This window comes from Bidens hawaiensis, unplaced genomic scaffold (genome assembly GCF_021521415.1).
Source record: "Bidens hawaiensis isolate Kalapana, Puna unplaced genomic scaffold, B.hawaiensis_p1.1 tig00002125_1, whole genome shotgun sequence".
NCBI classification, from domain to species: Eukaryota; Viridiplantae; Streptophyta; class Magnoliopsida; order Asterales; family Asteraceae; genus Bidens; species Bidens hawaiensis.
The window spans coordinates 430,807-448,212 of record NW_027491113.1 but is presented as its reverse complement, the minus strand read 5'-3'; the positions used below and the strand labels follow the sequence as shown (position 1 = coordinate 448,212).

At 36.5% G+C, this 17,406-nt stretch overlaps 1 protein-coding gene and 1 pseudogene across 2 annotated transcripts; both read right to left on the bottom strand.

Moving 5' to 3' along the window:
- Positions 1-301: 301 nt before the first annotated feature.
- LOC143607750 (uncharacterized) lies at positions 302-5,926 on the bottom strand. The gene is made up of 3 exons (XM_077083090.1): positions 4,938-5,926; positions 4,188-4,723; positions 302-325 (listed from the first exon to the last, which is right to left on the bottom strand). Exons 1-3 carry the CDS (start codon positions 5,470-5,472, stop codon positions 302-304), a joined length of 1,095 nt encoding a protein of 364 aa, XP_076939205.1. The 5' UTR covers positions 5,473-5,926.
- A 3,524-nt stretch (positions 5,927-9,450) lies between these two features.
- Positions 9,451-11,468, bottom strand: LOC143607544 (zinc finger protein 4 pseudogene; annotated as a pseudogene). The gene is made up of 2 exons (XR_013148989.1): positions 11,059-11,468; positions 9,451-10,615 (listed from the first exon to the last, which is right to left on the bottom strand). The product of XR_013148989.1 is annotated as a zinc finger protein 4 pseudogene (transcript).
- Between the last annotated feature and the right edge of the window lie 5,938 nt (positions 11,469-17,406).

The following is a 17,406-nucleotide window of genomic DNA, read 5'->3' as shown; positions in this document are numbered from 1 at the left end:
GCAAAAGGTTACGTTCAGGAACATGGAATAGATTTCGATGAATTATTCGCACCAGTGGCACGCATCAAAACTGTTCGGTTAATCTTAGCCTTGGTAGCCTATCATGGCTGGTAAGTACATCATCTGGTTGGAAAGTCAGCATTCATAAATGGGGAGTTGAAAGAAGAGGTCTATGTCTCACAACCTGAGGGTTTCATAGAGCCCAAGAATGTGGGAAAGGTATATAAGAATACTAAAGCATTCCATGGAGTAAGGCAAGCACCACATGCTTGGAATGTGAAGTTGGATCAAAACATTGAAGTCATTGACCTTCAAGAAATGCAATCTGCAACAATCAATGTATACTAAGAAAACAAAGAATTCTACATTGATAATTGGATTATGTTGATGACTATATAGTCACGGGCACTCCAAAGAAGGAAATTGACTTGTTCAAACCACAAATGGAAGATAAGTATGAAATGAGCGATCTTGGATTGCTGGCATATTATCTAGGGACTGAAGTTACTCAAGTCGGGGGTGAGTTTGCAAAAAAGCAGACATGATACGTCAATAAAATACTAGAGGTTAGTTATATGGTTAGAAGCAATGAAATCGAAATTCCCATGGATCCACGAACAAAGTTAACCAAGACTGAGGGAGGCACATATGTAGAATGTACTCAATACAGAAGTCTAATTGGGAGCCTAAGGTACCTGTTGCATACACGGTCTAATCAATGTTACTTAGTGGGATTTCTAAGTAGATTCATGCAAGAACATATGGACATCACTTAAAGGCTATTAAGCAAGTGATATGCTACATCAAAGGAACAAAGGAGCATGGAATCAATTACAAGAAATGAGGTTGCAAGATAACTGATTATAGTGATAGTAGTTATGGCTTCAACATAGACGAAGGAAAGGGAACTATAACACCCCGGTTAAAGCGAAATACGCCTGAGTGTGACGTACAGATTTTTCAAAACACATGTGACACTATTAAGTGATGATATTATCATTATTGCATTGATGAGTCAAATAACAAGTTATTTTACAAATAAGAAAGTCACAAGGAAATGAAACATATCAAACACTTTATTAATAATTCTAAGTCTAGTGTATTCTCTTATCTCATCATCTAATAAGCATACCTGTAACATATGTATAAAATAATGTCAACTAAATTAATAGTTAGTGAGTTCACACAGTTTGATATAATACATAAAAACCATACAATTTCATGAAAACTTGTGAAAAGCAAATAAGGTCCTTTCCAGATGGTAACAACCAACAGAGTCGGATAATGAAGCCATTTTCCACTCATAACAACAAGGTCCTGAGTGCAGGGGGGTATGATAATACGTTCTTGAAGAAATCCATGTGCAAGTAATTTTGAGCAAACAACAAGTAAACACACAAGTTCATGTAGTGAATTGTAGTTTGTTAGTGAAATCGTAATAATTGAGTTTTGTAGGACACATACGTTACCCCCAAAAGTAATAAAAAAACATTCACGGGGGTGAGAGAAACTCAAATTGAAATTGAAGTTAAGCTTGAGTTAACAACCGAAAGCATGTTTAAGGAAATTGAATCGACCTAACCTTACGAACAATAATAAAAAAGGAAATACAAAATTTAAAGACTAATTATCGGGATTATAAAAGTTAAATAATATTAGTTTTAGAAATTAGGCATTGTTTTAATATCTATTTCATTAACCTATGGCGAATGGGGACTTGGGAATTTTTTTTATTTAAAATGAGTTGAACAAAAATAAATAAAGTATATAAATCATTGGATGTTTATTAGTTAAAGAATAATTTGTAGATAAATAATATAACTTATTAATATAAGATTAAATAACAATATTAATAACAACATACGATTAAACGTTTTTTTTCTAGTAACATAATTAATTAATTTACTTAAATGTTTTGCATGAATTCTTTTAAAGAAATTATAAATATTAATTTATGTTGAAATAAAATAAACATAATTAATTTACTCAATTATTAATTTAAAGATATGAAGTATTTCTATTATAAGATATATTTAAATAAAAGTAATTTATATAAATCATCTAATTTAAAAAGAAAATTTATAATTCTATGATGATCAACGGATCATAAAATTTAGATAAAGATATATTCATGCTTGTTATTTAAAAATAACTAGGTTTGATCTAAGATTTAGAAAAATCAAAGTGCTTATCTTGGATATTCATGATCATAATGATTCTTAAAGCCAAAATATAAATTTTTTATGATAAAAGAAACATGATCATGAAGAATAACTTATTAACAAGTATGAACATTCAAAGTAAAATCAAAACAAAAGCTATAAAGTGTATGAAATGATAAAAACTTGTTGGTGTTCTTAAGGTTAAGAAAATAATGTATTGAGGTGTGAAAATGATGGAGGATTAGTCTTCCTTTTATTGTGAATTTTTAGAGTGGTTATGTTTCATAGAATTTAAGAAATTAAATTATGTTTAATATAATTAAAACACATATTAAAAATAGTTTAATGGGGTTTTTAAAAGGTTTAACTATTTTAATCAGTTTTATTGAATTAAAACATTCATGAGTTTTTATTAGTTAAGTAACATATGAAAAGATAGTAGTGGTGGTGGTCGTCGTCGTCGTGGTCGTGGTAGTGGTGGTAGTGGTAGTGGTAGTCATAGTGGTAGTGGTAGTTGTAGTGGTAGCCGTAGCCGTAGCAGGAGCCGCAATAGTAGCAGTTCAATAATAATTCAAGTAAATTAATGAGTGTGCGATGATACAACGGTGGTGAAAGTTATAATTGCATAAAATGATCACATAAAATACATGAAACAAAAATTGAGATTAATTAATAATATTATAAAAATATATAAATTAAAATAGAAACAAAACCGATAATTTAAAACGGGTCGGGTTTTCGGTTTTAAAAATTAACAAAGGTTACATGAACTATTGGGCTCGTATTATACTTTGGAGAATCACCAAGTACATAGAAGCAACAAACGGTGGCATTATCATCGTGTGAATCATAATTCAGGGCAACAACAGCAACAACATGTCAAGTACTTTGGCTAAAGTGCTTACTTGGATATATAATTGACCGAAAGGAAGAGAAGATAACTCTGAAAGTTGACAACATTTCAGCAATAGCGCTTATGAAGAATCTAGTGTTTCATGGAAGGGGAAAGCATATGGACACACGTTATCATTTCATTAAAGATTGTGTGGAAGACGGACACATCAATGTGGAGCATATTAGCGGTGAGTTACAAAAGACAGATATTATGACAAAGACACTCGGAAGACTTAACTTTGCAACAATGAGGCAAATGCTCGGTGTATAATTTACGTCAAGGAAATGAACATGATTAAGAGGGTGAATGTAACATTAATCACTCGTCATCAAGAAGTACAAGGGTCGTAGTGTAATTAGCTGAAAGTATGTTTAAGTTGTACTTAAACAAGTCTGTAATGTCTAGGGGTTAGAGTGTCACTACGTCCAGTTTGTAACTATCAAAAGCACATGTATGAATTTTGTTGATCATGAAACGTTTCAACACTAATCATCATGACTTTTATGATGCATAAATAGAGGCAAAATCGGATTATTCATTCATTCAATCCATGTTCAAATTTCACTCAAAGTTTGTTGTTCATATCATATTGTTCATCTTATTCCTTTATCAATTTATTATCATAGATCAAGATTTGGCCAACACGCCGGGCATCGCTTTAGAAATAGAGGATAGTCAAGTCCCGTAACGATAATCAACACACGAATAATAAATGAATAACTCTCGTTTATATTAATCAAAAAATGTAACTCTAAAACTGATTACAAACCCTCAAACCCTAACTCGGTTTGACTCTTGATGAACCCTAACTCGGTTACATCAAACTCACCACCTCTAATGTCTAACCATAACTTGGTTTATATAGACTAACCCTAACTTTTTAGCCAAGACATTACCAAATATAATAAACCCTACTTCTTGGGTTGGGCCTTACACTTGAGCCAAACAACAATTGACCCAACAATCACCCCCTCAATTGTTGTACCCGAGTCACCCGACTCACCCCCTAATTTCCGACTCGAAATTGGCAGGTTTTCAACTTCACGCTTGTCAGCATTCTCTTGATTCTCCCGAGTCTTTTCATGATCTCTTGCAATGTTCTTTCGGCTCCACTTGGCTAGAAGACACACTTGCTTCGTTTGATCATCACACGCCTTCCCATGGGCTAGAATCACTTTCTTGACCACACGTTTAGTTTCTTGAACACTCTTCTTTGGACTTTGAATTTTGAAACTTGGATCTTTAATTGGAATCTGTCTCGTAACCGGCTTGTCTTCTTTTAGTCCAATACTTTGAAGATCACTACCTGCAAAATTCTTCATTCCAATGATAGCCCGTTTACCGGGACTTGTTATCTTGAGATTGATCTTGTACAATCGATTCTTGGTCCTTGTCACCTTCACCAAAAGCTTACCTATGTCATCTTTAATGGTTAGCAAATCATGCTTCATGTGAATCTCGCATCCACCTTCCGTTGCTTGACCAAGACTTATGATATTGCACTGTAAGCTCGGGATGTAGTAGACATCAGTCAACAAACGTTGCTCCCCCGTTTTTCCTTCAATTAAGACCGACCCTTTTCCCCGAATATCAATACAAGATTCATCTCCGAACTTCACCGTTCCCGTGACTTGTTCATTCAATTCATAAAAATACGATTTATTACCTGTCATGTGATCGATGCTCCGTTGTCGAGATATCAAACATCTTTCTCCATCGGCTCGGTTTCGAAACGCTTTGGAATCACACTATCTTCATTCAGAATAACCGTTTTCTGATCACCTTTTATCATAAATAAACTTGGATCAAATCATCAATTTTTTTCAAGTTAGATTTTTCCTTTTTCTTCAAACGTTCCGGGCACATATATGCTAAGTGACCGAAGTCTTCACAACGGTAACACTGAACATGTGATCTATCCTTTTTTCTCCATTGACGATCATTCGTTCTTCTTTGACCCGTATACCTTGACCCATGATGCTGACCATCTCGGTTTTCACAACCATCTTGATCTTCATCATCTCGATATTGACCTCCGATTTCACGGCCTTTTCCACGTCCCTGTGAACTCAGCCAACCCTTACCTCGGCTACCAGACTGATCATACGACTTCCCTTTGTAATTACTTTCTGTCCGATTGAAAAGTAACTGACCTTGTGAATTTGAAGCACGTTCTCTCCCTCGTAGACGTTCCTCAAACGCCTTAAGTCTTCCAACAGCATCTTCAAATCTCATACTATCGAGATCAACCGTTTTCTCGATTGAGGCTACCAAGTTGAAGTATTTGTCTGGAACCGCGTCAAGTAACTTTTTCACCAAAACATCTTGCTCGAATACGTGACCAAGACCCGTTGCCTTTGAAACCATACCGGTTATTTTTCCCGCAAACTGATCAGCAGTCTCGTCTTCCGCCATCTTGAGTTTTTCAAATTCACTTTTCAACGTCAATAGTCGAGCCTTTTGGACTCGCTCGGCCCCAACAAACTGTGCCTTCAAAGCCGCCTATATTTCTCGAGCATTCTTGTATTGAGAAACCTGAAGAAGAATATTACCTTCCATAACTTGGAACAAAAACGACCTTGCCATTTTATTCTTCTTCGCATCAATAGCCGCACCCTCATTCGGTTGAACAACTTCCCATAACTCTTGATCATCTAAGATCGCTTCCACCACAATCGCCCATGTGATGTAATTAGTTCCATTCAGCTTTGGAATTTGCAACGATATCCCCCCACTCGCTTTGGGTTGGATTACCGGCTCTTCTTTATCACCTGTCATTGACGTTTTCGAACACCCTTGCTCCACTACGTTGGAACAAATACGAACAACTCAGTCCCGAACAACTTTTCAAAACCGAACCCGTTTGCTCACCAAAACCCGGTCACGAATACTCTTGAAAAAAAATGAATTATGTGCAAAACTTTAATTGCAAAACCTTATTCTTTGTATTTTTTTTCTTTGTAACCTGTGCAAGCTTAGTGATCAAAATATCACATACGCTGACTTTTATGATACTTTTGTAATAACTTAATCACAAAGTCAAAACTCAACAAAATACAAAACGGAAACAAACCCCTTCGTCCTTCGTTCCGATCTTTTACAGTAACCCGACTTGGTTAGGGCTAAAATCCAAAACTCAAAAAGCAACTATCGAACCACCCAACCTTGTTCTCCATGTTCACCGCATAAGACCCCGATTCGGAAACCCAACTTGGTTCCTATATGCGCCGATGATAGCTCCTCTTCAAGCCACCACTCGCCGACCGATTATCGATTTCTTGAACTTGGCTCTGATACCAATTCAAGTCTCGTATCGATAATCAACACATGACTATTAAACGAATAACCCTCGTTTATATTAATTACAAAATATAACTCTAAAAACTGATTACAAACCCTCAATCCCTAACTCGGTTTGACTCTTGATGAACCCTAACTCGGTTACACCAAACTCACCACCTCAAATGTCTAACCATAACTCGGTTTATATAGACTAACCATAACTTGTTAGCCAAGACATTACCAAATATAATAAACCCTACTTCTTGGATTGGGCCTTACACTTGAGCCAAACAACAATTGACCCAACAGATAGACTCTAAAACTTTGCGTTATTTGAGGTAACAATATTTACAAAGTTAACTTTAAGTTTGAAATACCATTCTTTTTTATCTTTTGATTACTAAACCTGGACATTATGGATCTTGTACATCAATCCCAAAGATGTGAGCATTCGTATAAATTTTAAATATCATCAGAACTTTGGGCCCAAATCATATGATCCCATTACTTTTTCATATGTCATTTCATAACACTCTTTCTTAGGCAGAGGGGTGTGGGGCGCTAACCTGGGCGCGAGAGCCCCTCCGCTCGTGGCCCCAGGCGCTAACCCCACACCACCGGGGCGCGAACCGGGGCGCGAGCGCGAGCCCCCAGGCAGGCGTGAGTATGGTCGCGGGAGAAGAGAGAGAAAAGTGAACGTTGAGGGGCAAAAGAGCCGTTGGATTAAAATTAAAAAAAAAATTAAAAAAAAATATCCTATATAATACACAACTTCAAAACACATTTCAACCATATCAAAACACAACTTCAAAATAAAACCCATTTCAACCCATCTTTCCAACTTTTTTATAAAAAAATGTCTGGAAATTGGTACCCAAACCTAGATTCAGATTATATTGACGACGATTTATGGTCGTCACCAGACCAACCGATGTTTTATTCGGGGCCGCAAGAAACATCCGGCTTTCAACCATCCAACATACAACCGTCTCCTAACTTTGTTGTTCCAGAGACACAAGAATCACACGGTGATGCTACGGGAGCAAGAAGACGCGTCCACCGGAAAAAACAACTTGCAACGGACGGGCCGGGACCGGCTTCGACCCCGAGGACGAAACGGAAAACCACTCCGTGGTCATCGGATGAGAAGGAAGCCTTGTGTCGGGCTTGGATAGTCATTTCTGAGGATCGGCGTTGCGGTAATTGTTTTAACGTTTTTAAAAATGATTTTTAATAAAAAAGTTAAATAAAAAAGTTAACTGGAAATCTAATTTAATTATTCATTTTGCAGCCGACTACCAAAAAAGCAAGGTTTTTTGGACAAAGGTTAGGGAGACATTCTATACGCTCGTTGGGAGTACAGAGCGAAACGCCGATATGATTTCGGGTCGGTGGTCCGAAATCAGAAAATTAGTCGGCTTGTTTACTAATCTTTTCAACAGGAACGCCGGTCGTATGAGACCAAGTGGCAGTGATGATTTGGCGGTTTACAATTTCACGGTCGAAGAGTGGAGGCAGGAGTGTTTGCGGAGGTATGGGACGGTGAAGACGTGGGACGATTTAAAGTTGTGGGAGAGGTTGAAAAGGTGTTCCAAGTGGGTTGAGCTTGTGGCGCCGGACCATGATGCGGAAGTAGGGCCGAAACGGATTAAAACTAGTTCGTCTGGAGCGTATAACACTTCCGCCGGGTCGGATTGCCGCGTTGGATTCGACCTAAACATTGCGGGGGAGGAAACGTCTTCACCGCCGAGGAGGCGGCCATTGGGACGGGACGCCAAGGGGAAAAAACCGGCTGAGGGGGGAGCCGTAAACATCGTCGATCTTGTTGAATCCCTCAATAAATTCAACAAAACCATGGAGGTGGTCTCTAATGACAAAAAGGAAAAAAGTCGAATGAGAGATTTGGACTTCCTTACTAGAGACTTCAGTAACCTAAATCCGGTCGATCAAATGCTGATGGAAAAGCAAAAGGAACGTATCCGAAAGAGGTTGATCGAAGAAGACCAAGCCGAAGAATAAGAATAATGTTTTTTTTAGTACTTTTATTTTTATTTTATTTTTAGATATTAATGTATTTTTTTTTAATGTGTGTTTTTTTAATAATTTATGAGTTTTTTTAATAATACGTTTTTTGAATATATTTATAAAAAAATAAAAAAAAAATCTGCTGGAGCCCCTGCTGGAGCCCCTCCACACCAGGGCCAGGGGCTCCAACGGGGGCTCCAACACCCCCCTTATCCAGTTTCTCTCTCTGCCACACGTCACAATATTATTGGCTGGAGCCCCCACTCGCGCCCCCATTAGAGCCCCCCACACCCCTCAGCCTTAGTTTAATTATTATGGTTTAAGCATGTGGCCTCGTCAGTTTTACATAAGCCAAAGTATAGCATTGCTCTTGGTGAAATCAGATTCGACTCATGTTCGGTATGTGTCCTTCAAGTTGGAGTTACAGACATCTAAAAGCAAGATTATACTCAAGTAGAATCACAACCATGGATATCATCAAGCATACTTCAAGATACCGAAACAAATGATATTTCAAACTTATAGTTGGGGCAGGGGCAGTCGGGCGGATCTAGCCATGGTTGAAGGGTCACCCGCGCTCCTTCAGTTTTCTTGTAGAAGTACATTTTTAATATAATTTTGTTTTTCTTTTTCGATATATATATATATATATTAGCTACTCCTAAACAAAATTTTTTTAACCCCTACTACCCCATAACTTTTATTCTAGATCCAGAATATGAGGCCACATTATAAAAGCATTTTGATTAATACCAATCATATCATTTTATCAAATGATAGAAAAACATATGACCCCATTAGAAAATAAACATGTCTGAAAGAGTTATGAAATTTAGGTCAACTTTTTTTGAGCTAAATGTTTTTCTACCATTTTGATTAATTGGTATTTATTTCAACACTTATCACATTTATAAGCTATAAACATACCCATAGAAAGTCTTCGTATATAAGACCTTTGGCTTTGAGAAGAAGCGATACCATGTAGTGCTACTTCCAAATATAATATTTTAGAACTCACTGGCTTAAGCTGAGTTTTTATAGGGTGTATTTCAGGAAATATTTTAACTCCTATTACATGAATACATGGGCATGATGAAACTCTAATTAATTTACATAGGCATAGTTACTGTTGTACTTTTGATTTTGAGGACTTCACATCTCCTATGTTTGGTATAGAAAGAACATGTTTCATGTAAAATTCAACCTTTCGTTGTATCCTCGGTGACATATAAACCACCTAGTATTGTAGCTGTTCATTCGTTACCTCATATACATTGAGGTTGACATACCAAATTCATATTTGGTAAACCTTAACGAAAACACATAAAGCGTATCAAATTTACCAAAAAGGAAAAAGGAAAAAAGGAAAAACTTGTAGCAACATTGTATTTATTGGAGATAAATCAAGCAAAAGATTGCATATCATAGAATTACATGGATAACCACAAAAATGAAGCCAAATTCATCTTGTATCTCACTGTACATTGTAGCTACCCGAATTGCTCACAACCCTAAACATAAAAACCAAACATAGATATTAATTCTAGCAACCAAATCTTTGACTTACAATGTCAAAGTTTCAAAGTAAGATCAGGGCTATTGGTCGAATCTCGACCCGTTGGTGGAGCCATACTTGAACCACCAACATTATCAATCTGCCTAAAGCTCCCCGGCCAAAACATTTCGGGTTCATCTTCTTCCACAAACATTGGTCGCCCAACATAGGTTTGGTCGAATCTTGATCCGCCTCTTACGGAGTAGAACCCCGTTTGTGTAGGCACAATCCGTTGATGCAAAGACCCGTGTGCTTCAATACCCAGTGACCGATATGTAGATCCATGAAGTGGCAATGATGCTAAACTTGGATATCTTTCGGACAACATTCCCATTCTCAAGGCTCTTTTAGCCATTGTTCTTTCTCGTTTGTGCGCGTTTTGATGGCCTCCTAATGCATGTGAGCTGTAGAACTTGCGCCTACAATAATTGCAAGAGAAGACTCGCAGTGTCGGTGATCCCGAGGCGGTGTTTGTAGACGGCACTTCAGTGGGGGCATGTTCGTCCATCATCATGGGGTTGAAAGCCAGAGTTAGGTCCAGAGTGACCGCCACCGGTGTGGCTCCAGAAGTTGTGCTGCCGCCTTCGGGTACGTGGCTGCTGATTTCTGACTCCTCTTCGGATTCAAACATGTTATTTGGAGATTCCATGCTTGGTTGGTTAATGTTGTTCTAACCACAATCTTGATGTTTGTCTTCTATAAAACCAAATTTGATAACAAGATATTAATAATTGAGGACTTCCATAAAGCAGTTACAGATCCATTATTTGCAAGCATCTTGTCAAACTTGCAACCAAAAAACATTATAAATCTACCACTCTTTACAGTCAACCAAGCACCATAAATCCCCAAAATCTGCAAATTTTCAGATTTGGTATGAATTGCTCATAAACCCGAGTTGAAAACCATAATTAAGAGCATTATAACTCAATCTGAAACCTACTGAGCTACCCACAAACACAAAAACCTTATACTACACAAATCTTGAGCATCAATTTACAAAAAAAAGAATTTACTACAATCCGGACAGAATTATAGAAATTTAAAGCTAATCCATAAACTTCACAAATTTATCAGTAAACACGAGAGAAGTGTAAAAAAACATCAACAACAAATGTCCAACTAGAGAAAAGGGGTACCTGAACTAGAGTGTACTAACTGGGTCCGTACTAAGTAGCTGGTTTGAACTAGAATATGAAACACGTTGTGTGATGATGTTTTCTATGTTTTGCCAAATATGGTGAGAAAGATGAGACGCAGAATAATGAAAATGGGGGATTTATTAAGGATAAGATCATGAGAGAGAGAGAGAGAGAGAGAGAGAGAGAGAGAGAGTGGGGTGATGTCAGATTGTCAGGTAAGTGAAAGAGAGAGAGGAGGAGCAAATAATTTAAAATTTGCAGAATGATTGATGACTTTTTAAAGGTAACTTAGTACTACTATAGTATTCCTCTTAAAGGTGAAAAGCATGCCAATCCCAAGATATTATACTTCTTTCTATATTTTGCACATTTAGAAAATAGAAAACAAATACCAAACCACAAATTTGAAAAAAGTAAGGACATGTCAGACTAAGGGATGAGGTCCGTAGAGTATTTGTATCATATTAGTATCGAAGATTTAGATCCTGAAAACCATAAATTTTTAGTGCTGTTATCGGTACTGAAATTTTCGGTTTGATATTGGTTAGCTACCGGGACGGTACCGGTATAATATTCGGGAATACTGGTACCGTAACGATACCGATACTTAAAACTTTAGTAACGATTCGGTATCGATTGTACCAAATCGGTACCGGTACCAAATTTGTCCATCCCTATATCGGACCACCTATATTTATAAAACAAATATATATAAGGGTGGAGGGAGTGAGGTGACGGATACCTCCAAGGGGTACTATTCCCCGCGGGGAACACCGCCGCCATCAACTCCCCCCCCCACTCGGGTTTTTTCCTCCGGTTGTGAGTTGGATAGGGTAGTAAACCATGTGAGACTTGTGTGAAATATAGCCGTTCAACAGCAATATTTATAAATTTAATTCCATTAAATAAATAACCATATTTCCTATTTTCCTATTTTAATCCCATCTTTTCTCATTTTTATACACTATAATAATTTTGTCATTCTCTTCAAATTCAAACAATGTTTACATGAAGCAATCAAATATCCAACGAATTACATCATGAAGAAGAAGACGTGAAGAAGTAGTGTTAGCTAATTAAGGCTTGGGTCTATGTTTTTGAAGGCATGGACCCATGGAGCAATGGACTTTGGGTTTCTGGCCACGAGTTTGGAACTATTTTCTTTCGAAGGGAAACTCAAGCCATCGTACACAACACCAAATTTGTTTAAAATGGCGACATATTGTTGAACAAATTAACGCTCACAATAACGACACGTTTGAAATCATAACGAAAATCAAAAACCAATAGAATTAGGAATGATATTTTTATCTATGTTTAATTATTATGGGTTTTAAATCTAGAATGCATACATTTTTATTTATTTTTGAGTTTTGAATTATTTTAATCTAAAAAATAAAATTCTTTAAGGTATTTGGATGCATCATTGCCAGCTCTTAGCTCTTAGGGTAGTTGAAGGTAAAAAAGATTTGACAGTGCATGATTGGTTAGCGTTAAAGGTAGCTTCACCACCCTTAGGTGACCACTCCCTCCCCCCTAACACTTTTGGTTTACACATGCCAACATGTATTTATATATTCTTTTGTTGTTTTTGACACTTTTGGTTTTCTTGTGTCTAAAGTTGTGTGGCTACTTACCCCAGTACGACGGGTCATGCATATTAACGTCATGAATTCAAAATATGTTCGACAATTTAAAAAGAGCTTATAGCGCAACTTGTTACACGTTTGCCTTATATCTTGATGTAAACGTTATATTTTATTATAGTTTATGATTCATATAGAAACACTAATACATATAGAAACACGAAATTTTCTCGTGGAACGCCTAGCCAAACTCGGATGCAAAGCGTGGGCCCGGTTAAGACAACATAGTCTTGGCCCAAGTGAGGCGGTTGGGGCTCTCTCCGAAAGCTGTGGCTGAATATTCAACCACTATGAAAGTCGTCGTTCAAAAAAAATAAATGAAAAACTCATAAGCTGTATTTGACATTAAATTAATTAAGTTTAGGTAATGGGGTTTTGACCTTATTCTTAAAATTTCTCAAATTAAATTAAAATTTGGTTATATCTCTTCCTAAGCTACATATTTTTATTGTTTTAATAAAATTTCATTTATTTTTGTTTTAAGTTTCATTATTTCTTTTAAAAATCTTTTCATTCATTCTTAATAATATCATTCTTATCTATTACTTGTAAATTAAAATTACAACAGGTGAAATTTATATTTTAATTTATCATATTTATGATCATGTCTGTTATCATGTCCATAAAAATAATGTCTCTGTACCTTTAAAGCATATGCTACGGTTGCAAGTCCCATATCATGTGACGGGTAGGTCTGCTCCTGACATTTCAGCAATATTTGGTTCGGTTTCACTTAGAAGGTTTGATCATCTCGTAAAAACAAGAAATCAGTTAAAGATTATTTTTATAGGTGTTTTCATGATACTTCTTGGTAGATACGACGTCTTTTTGTGTTTTTGGTTTAATTTTGGAGTTTTCAAAGTTTTTGATTCTTGCCGTTCTTAGGCATTCCGCAATATTTGCTTCTCGCGGTTCTACACATTCCGCAAAATTGGCTCTTCCATGGGATATATTAGTTTTTCGCATAAATAGATTTCGCGTTTGCATGGATTTTGCAAAATAAGTATATATTTTTTGCGAGGTCTTATACATGTCGCGAGGCCTTATATATTTTTCACGATCTTGTAGATTTGCGAGATCATATAGATTTTCCAAGATTTTGAACTGGTCTTGTGAGACTTTGGTTTTTGCGAACCCGTTTACTTCTTTTATGAAATCCTTAGTGTGTGTTTTTAAGGTTCTAGCTACAAGATGTTTTCTGATGTTGAGAAGATGCTTTAGTTCTACGTTCTTCATGATAATGAGGTCGGATTAACTTCCAAGCCATTGAGGCTTATATCAAAAGACTTAGATAAATGGAAATTTTGCTTTTGAGTCGTTTGCAAGAACCCCTGATCCAGGAATGTTAAGGTAAATTGAACTAGTTCCTCACAAGGCTACCTTTCAAATGAGGCTGGTGAAACACTCTTGATAAAACAGTGAACATGTTATGTTCCGAGGATATCAAAATGATGGCTAAGGATCAAAAGGCACACGGTTTCCTATGTCATTAACCACTAATGTGATTCAAAGTATCAAAGAATGTTATCGATAAAGAATTATGGGATCAACTGATTTAAAAGTTTGAGGGTAACCTTTACATGAGAGAAAGCTAGAAAAAGCTACGAAACACATAATTCAATACATTCAATCATCATCAGGGTGAAACTTAGGAATCTGGCATTACCAAGTTTGAGGGACTGAACACGAAAATGAAAAGTGTGAAAAATTTTAAGAAGACTGGGGACTCTACAAGAAACTACTTAACTCATAACCATATACTTAGAACAATAATGTCACCATAATCAAATACACTAGGAAAATGTATGAAACAAGTCTAAAAGATTTAATCTCCATCATTAAATCATATGAGTTAGATGACAAGCAGCGGATGTCCAATCATATAAGCTCCCTAAACCAAGTCGTAATTTCAATAGGATTTGCTTCTGGATCAGTCTTTCTATCACAAGCACACCCAAATGTCTACATCCCCTATGGCTATGGAGGCAGTTCTACTCCTGCTCTACCTGCAACCCCATCACCAACTACACCAACTCAAGTCACAACACCAAGTCTAAATGCTCAAAAGGTCCATACTGCTACTCATGTAGATGTTCAAAACCAGGTTAATCAAAGCTGCCAAAGCTCAAGTTAGACAAGTAACTGAGAACCACTTTGCCTTGTTCTCTGCATTCCCCAACATCAGTAATGCCCTGTGGAAAGTATACTTAATGCCACCTTCTCCATCTTATGTAGATCTTCCTGACATCAACCAACAAGACGTTGAAGAATTGCATATTCGTTATCAAGTGGCAATGGCAATTCGTCGAGCAACAAATCTTTATCAACAAATATGTCAAGAGCAACTTCGACAAAGAAGGCGAAAACAACAAGATCAGTTTCGACAAATCCTATAACATTTCGGTTTATCCATTTCAGTGTATTTGTATTTTATACCCGACTCGGGTTTATTATTTCAGTGTATTTGTATTAACGAAATCGCACATTTATTGAGTAATTATGGTGTTTATCTCATTTTATGTACTTTATACGTCTTGTGTATCAAACCCCAAACTCGCCTATTTTTGGTTTAATATTGCAGTTATTCAAAGTTTGAGGGCTAAAAGTGCAAAATATTAAAAAGCGTCAAACTTCCACCCTCACACCATGTCGTGCTACGCGACGCTAGTGAAGGAGAGTAAAGATCAGGCCATCGACGAGGCCCATCACGCTACGCGATGGACCTATGGGTGGTCTGTCGCATAACGCGGCGGATCTCACTGCCGGCATGGTTTGTTCTACCGACGGGTTCTTTCCATTTTGGTTCCAAGCCGCCATTATTTCTCCATAATCTCGTCACTCACGAACCTAGCCATGTTTGTTAACTCATAACACTAACTTCCCCACCAAGAATTGTTTTAATTTTATTAATTTGATGATTTCCTCAAAAATTATCATTTGTGACTAATCTCCTCACTAATGACAAATTCTTGATCAATAAGTCAATTCACCCTATATAAACCACCCTAGGCTTCTGCTAAATGGTTACCCAAATCATTTCACCTATAATTCATGTTATTAGTGCTTCTTTGATTGTGTTCTTGATGGTGTGACTTTTAAGAGTCCAATCCTTTGACTTCTCCGGTTCTTCTCAATCCATCCACTTTTCGGGTAAGTGTTGAACCTGAAAGATGTTCATTTTACATTTTAAACGAAATCCCTCAATCAATTTCAATGATTAGTGGGGTTTCGAGGATCAATTGCGTTTAAGCCCGTTAGGGTTTATGCTAAAGTTATTTTTGTGACTTTTTGATTTCACCCTGAATCGTCCCGAATTAGCTGCTAACCCTTTTATAATTTAGTTTTAATTTTTTGTTTTGAACCTATTTGACCCAAATCATTTCTCATATCAACATACGGGTCAATAACGAACCGACAGTCATATAATTCTAGTTTTCTCAATAACTAGAGTCAGGGGATGAACTAATCAATAATTCTTGTTCAGTCAAGCTCGCTTTCAAGAGGATCATTTACTGTAATTTATCCATAATATTGTATTTTTTAGTCAGCCGATTCGCTTAATTTTCGTTTCTCCATAACGGAAATTGTGGGTTGCATTTTAAATAAATTTCTCTTTGTTATTCTAGATTTTTAATATAGTTCATTATATTGTATATTTAGGACATTTCATTCAAAGTTTCCGGCTTGCATATTTCCACATCCTCATCTTCTTTTAACTTGCCTACTATTCTAAGATGAGTAATCACACTCCCTTTTTTTCCTATATTTTGTTTTAGGGGCTCTATGCGTAAAAAAACCCTATTTATTGTTAATTACACAAGTACTTACTCAAATACAATTCTAATATTTGCCTAGTTGTGATATTGGTCGATTAGTTACTAAATGCTAAATGACTATGTATTTAAAGTTTTTATGCTTGGTTAGTATCTCATCCTCATCCCCATAGTACGATCACACGTTGTCGGAGTAACTCGACACCTCTTTTAGGCCGATGGAAAATGATACTGTTAAATTTATTGTTATGTTAGTTGATAGATGTAATTCACATGTCGCATGGAGTTGTTATTTCATCTATTATATATATATATATATATATATATATATATATATATATATATATATATATATATATATATATAAGGAGAGGATCAAGAGAGAACTCGTAACATCATGATAATTTCGAGTCATTAATGTCATGTTTTCCAAAGACATGGGATCAATTCTGCCAAATTCCAAACTCCAAGGTCTAAAATGAAAATTCTAGTTTCCTAACCCATCGCGATACGCGATGGATCAGAAGGGAGCCCATCGCGTATCGCGATGGGCTGTCTGACAACTTTATTGTAACATCCTACTTTCGGTTATATTAATAAAATAAAGTTCGTTTATTTTATAGCGGGTCGTTATCGGTTTAGTTGAATAGAATACGAGATAGACTTGTGTTGGGTAAATGGATATGGGTTATGGACTTGGGTTATGAAGGAATGAAGGAAAGACCATGGGCTTAAGCCCATAATCAAAATATATATATACCCTTAATCCTCCATTTAATTCATTTACACATATCCCTTACACCTCTTAAACACACACACTTAAGCTCTCTCTCTCTCTAGCCACTCTAGCCGAAATATAGAAGAAGAATCGGATCCCGACCCAAGGTATGATAGTATTTTGTTGTATGAGCTTAAATTCGTTAGTT

What these genes read in the sequence shown, in the direction of transcription:
- LOC143607750 (XM_077083090.1), bottom strand. Translation starts at nt 5,472, where the DNA reads ATGGCGGAAGACGAGACTGCTGATCAGTTTGCGGGAAAAATAACCGGT. An exon ending in TTACCGTTGTGAAGACTTCG is followed by an intron (nt 4,724 to 4,937) that starts GTCACTTAGCAT and finishes ATCACATGACAG; the next exon opens with GTAATAAATCGTATTTTTAT. An exon ending in GTGATGATCAAACGAAGCAA is followed by an intron (nt 326 to 4,187) that starts GTGTGTCTTCTA and finishes TGATTGTTGCAG; the next exon opens with ATTGCATTTCTTGAAGGTCA.